General features: G+C 33.2%; 1 protein-coding gene across 1 annotated transcript; it reads right to left on the bottom strand.

The window, feature by feature from the left end:
* Positions 1-2,821: 2,821 nt before the first annotated feature.
* LOC133314940 (uncharacterized) lies at positions 2,822-5,856 on the bottom strand. The gene is made up of 4 exons (XM_061516492.1): positions 5,704-5,856; positions 4,720-4,857; positions 3,715-3,926; positions 2,822-3,629 (listed from the first exon to the last, which is right to left on the bottom strand). The coding sequence occupies exons 1-4, from the start codon at positions 5,825-5,827 to the stop codon at positions 2,886-2,888; spliced, it is 1,218 nt and encodes a 405-aa protein (XP_061372476.1). The 5' UTR covers positions 5,828-5,856; the 3' UTR covers positions 2,822-2,885.
* Between the last annotated feature and the right edge of the window lie 1,041 nt (positions 5,857-6,897).

Here is a 6,897-nt window from a genome sequence, read left to right as displayed (position 1 = left end):
CTTTTTTTTTTTTTTTTTACCTTCTTGGCTCTTGGGCTGTCTCGTCTTTCTTTCTGTGTTTTTGGTCTTCATTATTGTAGTCTGGTCAATAGTGGATTCAAAAATCCCATGAAAAGGAAAAGACAGCCTCTCAAACTTCAACTTTTGAGCAATTACTTGATTCACTGTTCGCGGGTTAAGGACGTCCGAATTCTTGTTAGGTAGTGTATTTTACAGTAGTTCTGTTTGTAGCTTTTGAGTCATACTTCTTCTGGAGTTTTATTTTGTAATCAGAATTCTTTTTCATCTTACTGAATAAGAAAGATCAAAGATGCCACTCTCTCTTGTAAGAGGTGAAGTAAATTTATTTTTCTTAGGAATAAAATATCTTTTCTATATAAAATAGCTGAGGAAGGTTATTATTGAAGAGGTAGAATTGTTTTTAAATTAATATATAATATCAGTAAAATTAAATTAATTCAACGTTCTCGAAAAAAAATTGGCCTATCAAAAATTCTTTAGTACCTTATTTAGGAAAAAAATAAAATTCCAAGGGAATTTTTTTTTCTTATGTTATATTTGGTTTGAAAATTATAATCCTCATAAAAAGGATTTTGCCCAGGCTCGCATGTAAATTTTGGGGAAGTTTATGTAGAAATAGTTTGTTATTAGCATATTGTGCAAGGGGGTGGGGAGGGTTGATAAACAAATATAAATTTACTAATTATTTGCATATTAATCACCATTTTATATATGGAATTAGTGTACCCAACATAGAAAAAAAAAATTCCTTGCAATTTTTGAGTTCAACTGTGCGCTGAATTATTTTTATTGCAGGTATACATATTCTCATAATTTGTTTGATATATCTTTAACATTATTTTCACCATCGAGCGTTTTCAAAAAATTTTCACCATCGAGCGTTACCTTGCAATGTCAGGAATGTGTGGTCCACAGATACCATTTTAGGGGTGGCCTCAGGCTCTTTAGTAAAGTATGTTAGAAATTGCTGCACATAGCAAAGGGTTCACATCTTTCGAAATAATGGGAGTGACTGACCCTCCAGCTAAATGGGCCATGAAACCCAACAAAAAAAAAAAGTTGAAAAAAGGGAAAAGCAGAAGGCTGAAAAAGTGGGGAAAAGGGTTCGACGAAATGCCAACTATGACTATGAGTCGATTGCCACGTTAACCTCATAGCAGAGCAGCATCACGTGGCCGCAAAATAGGACGCTTATTATTTTATAAGAATGGGAATCATGAATCAAGGTGGGGCCAGTTAATGAATGCGAGGTTGAAACTTGAAAGGAAAGGAATCCTCAAACGGTCAAAACAGACTTATATGAGAGTGGTCCCACGCTTTTAGATCCACATTTTCTTTACAGCCAGAAAAAACTTTGAAGCACCAGAAAACACCTGTTCCCTTTCATTGAAAATAATATTTTTTTTTCAGGACTTAGAGTAAAATATAAAAAAAAAATTGGACACCAAAATTTTTCTCACTTTACAGCGCTAAGTGGTTGAGCTGTGTCCGTGACTCTCTGCATCTATGATTTAAGGACGATAGGTATTTATTAACCTAAACCAAGAAATGGTTTTGGTCTTCGGAACTCTCTGTCATAGAAAATTGAACAAGAATTAGATATCAGAAAACAAAATCAAAATCCAAACATCACACGGGAATTTTTTTTAAATATAGATGCTTTTAATAATTAGTAATTAATACATATTCATAAATTTAAATTTCATAAAATATAAATATTTAAATGATAAAATGTTCTTTCACTAATTAATTAAATTGTAGATAAAAGAATACATATATAATATTTTGTCATATCTATCCACAACACACACACAAAAAAAGATTGTCATATCTTGTTGCATTTTAATGATCATCAGGTAATCATTATCCGTTCTCCCGTGTCCCTTGCATTGCATCCTCAACAATATTAGTGTTGATCCAAGATATGTGAAGTTAACTTGGGCATATTAATCCTTCAGATTTAAATTTATTTAAACTAGTTACGGATCTATAAATATTGAACTGCGAATTTTAAAAAACGGCGACACATACATACTCGTAAAAACTGATTTCTAAATGCGTAGTTAGATGTAAAATAACTATGCAATAACTTTTTAAAAACGTGCAATAACTTTTTAACTAACACTGTCACTTTTTTTTTTTTTTTTTGGTAACAGTACTGTCACTTTTTTAAAGTATATATATGACTTAACGATCATTTAATCATTAATATCTCGTACAACAAAAATTAAAAAAAAATCTCAGTTCATTAGATACCCTGTACAATAAAGATAATAGAACTATATAAAAAGTATTTACATTTTTTTTAGTGTGGCAGCACATCTGCTTATAATATTATATAAATGTAGGAATAATCAGTCATTTCAGATTTACTTTTTGTGTGTGTTCGTTTTAAGTAAAGCGAATTCCCAAAAACTAATAATCTACATTAAGACAAAAGGAAACATCAGCAAGTTCCTCCATCAAAATCCGTCCACAGTCTTGAGTTGAGATGGTCATCATAATCAACTGTAACCCAACCTTGAAGGAGGGAGCAGAGTTAGCAACAAATCATCAGCTATTAAAACCTCCTCCCAGTTTCTCTAGGCTTCCACTGGTGAATGGCATGATTGAACCATTAATGACATGTAGGGATGCAATGTTTTTGTCGCCCTTGTTTGAGCCGCATTAAACGAGATCAAACATAAAAAGGGCTACCACAGGACACTTAAAATTTAACTAATAATTGGATGGTACAAATTAGGGTACATTTGTGTATCACGCGTTCATATCATAACTCAATTAGAAAATATTGCCCATGTATTTATTCAGTTACATATTCTACTTTTTAAGCATTAAGACGATTTTAGCTGAGCAGCTATATATTACAATAGTTCATCTATCAAGGATATGCTATGCAAATTATCAACATTGGACTTGATAGATAGCATGCTCTTTTCCAGTGCAGAAGACTTGAGCTCAAGCTCGGTCAAACGTTCTCTGGTATCAGGAATTCGTGTTTTAATATCAGCAACCTCTTGTTCTTTCTGAGCCAAAGTTTCCAGTTCTGATTCTAGCTCTTTTCTCAATGATTCCACTTCACGATCAGAATTAACCTTTTCAACCTCCACGTCCTGGTGCTGATTAATGAATTCAATATTTTCACCTATTTCATCGAGCGTGCCACGCAGCCATGCTACACGAAGTTGAGCAGATTCTACATCCTTAAGAATAGCCAACAATTCTTTGACTTTGGACTTATTTAATTGCATTATTGAAGCGGATTGTAACTCTTGGACCATAAAGCATACACACTCAACATAATATGAACGCATGACGACTGATTCCAAATGACAGCTTGCTCCTATATCCCCATACTTGTCAAGGATAGATCGCAGTATGGGAGCAAAACTTTCTTTCACATTGTATATTCCAACTGCAATACGGGATTCAGAAATCACGGACTCTGTCTCTTCTTCATCAAAATTATTCTCTACGGTTCCACCAGCTGAAGTAGTACCTTCTTCTCCTGTGTCATCAACATGGGTGATTGGAACAACTTTGTGAGAAGAAATTGGTTTGGAGAGATGCTCAGCACCATTCTTTAATTGGTCTTTGTGATAGACAGGCTGTCAAAGAAACACAATGAGTTTGAATTAGCCCAAAAATCAAAAGGGTTGTCTAAAGAGTATGAGAGAAAAGAAAGGCCACTACCATGACATCTGGGACATGTATTTGTCCAGAATGCATGTGCTCATTGCTTTTTGGTTCCGCCTTTTTCTTCTCAGAATAATCTGATATTGGTGATGAAGCACCGGAGAGATAAATTGCCCCAACTTTTGAGGCTGGAACACTGTCAAGAACAGGGGGTTCTGGCTTAGAACCTATCTTCTTTTTCCTGTCAAACTTTAAAGGAGGAGTGGCACCTGCAATCAGAATGGACAGGAGTCAGAAAAGTGTTCTTTACAGTATTCATTCAATGTGTGAAAGATCTTTATCAATGATCCGTTTTGAAAAAAACGTCTTTATTTAGTCAAACTGTCAAAACAACTAATAGAAAAGCCTCATCTAGCAGTTTTATTAAACATTTGAATTATACATGCTATTTGGTACAGTGAGTTTATAGTCGTGAGCTAGGTAAACCATTTAGAAATTGTCTCGCAGATAGTATGAATGTATGGATGGACAGACAGGATAGTAACATGTTTTGTCAAATAAAACTGCCCAAATATTTATGAAGTGGTCAAACAAAATGGCTAATGAACACAGACGGTTGAATAATATCCAAAGATACTTTATTCTCATGCTGTAAACCGGTCTGTTTCAAAACAAATTTGATTCTAGTTCAATCCCATACTGCTTGAATTCAAATCATAAATGTTTGTTTAGATGACATATTTTGAATGAAAGAGCATTGCAAAAGGACTGAGATTCAATACAGTATACTAGAATTAGGAAATTCTTCAGCTTTGCCGTTCTGATGACGCATTCTTAAAAAAAAAAACCCACTAGTTTTTAGGTGATTCTTTTTTTGTGACAATAGATTGGAAAATATAAATGAAGAGAAATATTGATTTAGTAAAATTTTACTTGGCAATGAAATTCATTACACACTGTACAACCTGTTAAACGATATTGAGATACAAACAAGAAAATTGTTAAATAGAATTGTAGATCACTAATATCATTAAATAGCAGAGAAAAAAGAGAGGAGGGAACCTGAAGCCGATAATCTTTTGTGGCAATTGTCATCACATTCATGGTAAGGATTAGATGCTTTAGGGCAACCTGAGTAAGTTCGTCTTTCTTCTTTTACCTTTTTGCCGAGCTCACCATCTGTCACACTTCGGCCATAACCTTAAAGAGGGTGAAAAAATAAAAAAAGATTTTTCATGTGTTGAGAGATTGGCAGCTATGCTGGCTATGCATATCGAAATAGTATATATCCTTATTCAATGTAACTAACGAAAAATTCATCAGCAAGCCATCCACAATTTCAAGTAGAGGTTGCAAATTTACTCATCAAACTGATCAGTATCATCTTTATTTTAAATTAGTTGGTAAATGATAAATTAATCCAAATAAAAATAAATAAAATAAAAGCAAGAAAGATTGAAGAAAATGAACCATTAAATAAGAAAAAGAAGAATACATATACACACATATGGGAAATCATATTCTCTTAGTACATGAGATTGCTTTCTTACGTGTGCACACACTGAATAACGCATTATTTTTTTTAAATTGGTGGACCTCACTTCATTTGTAAGAGTAGGAGATAAAACTCCTCTCCTACTGCATGAGAAAAATAATCCCCTATGTGTATAGAAAAACAAGACTTAAAAAAAAAAGACAGTAAAAAAAAATCTAGCTTTCCTCCCCTCCGTCTTAAGACAAATCAAAGGGTAACTTATTTCTCGTTTTCATTAAGTTTTATTTTAATTTCTCATATATAGGTTTAGCAAATATCAACAGAGGAAGAATGGATGGACAGGAGAAGCAGAAACAAAATGAATAGCAACGTAAAGCAATTAATCAGTTACACTTGATAGCACTATTTCAGTGTTTTGCTTTTTAAAGATATACAAAGGACTCTCACCTAAAAGCAAATATTTTGGGTTCATATCTTAATTATATACATTTTTTCTTCTCACGTACGAGGATAAAACTTATAAAGCAGAAGAAAGAGGAAGTAAAACTAACCTGAAGTCTTTTTATTTGTGCGTGGCTTGGTTTGGTGGGTCTTTTGGAGGCAAGCTTGGGAGCACTGATGGTAAGGATTAGAAGCATTTGTACAGTTGGAGTTAACTCTTCCGTTGGGAGCCATCTGTTTCTAGTTTGCTAGCAACGTTGATCTGTGACTTACAAGTTACAAGAACAGACACCAATTCCAATTCCTTAACAATAAAACAAGAAGAAGAGGAAGAAGGGAAAGTAGCTGCAGCAATCAATGAGAAATGAAAAAATTGAAATTGACTGGAACGTCCATTTATTGAGCATTCAATTTGACGATGACGTGGGTGCACTGCAACTTTGTTTGACCAAATGGAATTCGATGATGACAACTACAAGTTTTGATTTTGATTTCTGAGAATATACCGTTACTCAATCCTTTGAATATTTTTCTGTTTCGATAATATATATGAATAAAAGGCGTCAAAGTTCTTGTCTTCTAGACACTCAAGCGCGGGAATCACGACCCATATATTTTTTTTTTATTGGCTTTTTCTCCGTTAACGTGTGATTGATAAAAGTTTAATTAGCGTGTGCCTTATGACAAATAAAATTAGAAATAAATAAATAAATAATGTTTAATTAGCAATTCACAATAAAAGTACAATCTTCTAACTTCTAGAAACAATTATTTTTATTGAAAATTGAGACAGGTCATGCCACTTTCTTTTGAATGAACGGAAATTTAAAAGCCTAAACCAATCGTTGCAACGCATGGCATACGAGGGTTTGAGATATTAAAAACGTGATTCGAATATTTTGTCACCTTAAAAAACTAAAAGCATGAATAAAATATAGGTGCATATCCACGTTGTAAGGTATGGATATTGAAAAGTTTTAGATAATAACTTCTAGTTACAAATATTTAAATTTTAACATTGGACCAGTGCAAAAATATTGTTTGATATGTAAATTTTTAATATAACATTCGCAGCCTTTAAATATCAAATCAACTATTGTTTCCACCGAAGACTTTGGTATTTGTCATGAACCGCCATACAACCGCAAAATTATCTGGACAGGCGTATAAAGCGATGATTGGTTATAACCTTGGTTTAAGTGGTTTATTGAACTTTTTAAATGTAAGTAAAAAAAAAATCATAAATACTTTGAAGTTCTAGCGTGCTTGAGCTATTTATTAGGGATGCTCGCGGTCTGAATTGA

This window comes from Gastrolobium bilobum, unplaced genomic scaffold (genome assembly GCF_033153095.1).
Source record: "Gastrolobium bilobum isolate Gb01-03AN ecotype WA unplaced genomic scaffold, APGP_CSIRO_Gbil_v1 utg8637, whole genome shotgun sequence".
NCBI classification, from domain to species: domain Eukaryota; kingdom Viridiplantae; phylum Streptophyta; class Magnoliopsida; order Fabales; family Fabaceae; genus Gastrolobium; species Gastrolobium bilobum.
The sequence above is the reverse complement of the archived record's forward strand: the minus strand, read 5'-3'. Positions and strand labels throughout refer to the sequence as shown.

Bases quoted from the DNA above. Each gene is read 5' to 3' on its own strand.
- LOC133314940 (XM_061516492.1), bottom strand. From the start codon at position 5,827: ATGGCTCCCAACGGAAGAGTTAACTCCAACTGTACAAATGCTTCTAAT. The intron at 4,858-5,703 runs GTTAGTTTTACT...ACCCTCTTTAAG, and splicing joins CACAAATAAAAAGACTTCAG to GTTATGGCCGAAGTGTGACA. The intron at 3,630-3,714 runs GTAGTGGCCTTT...TTTCTTTGACAG, and splicing joins TACATGTCCCAGATGTCATG to CCTGTCTATCACAAAGACCA.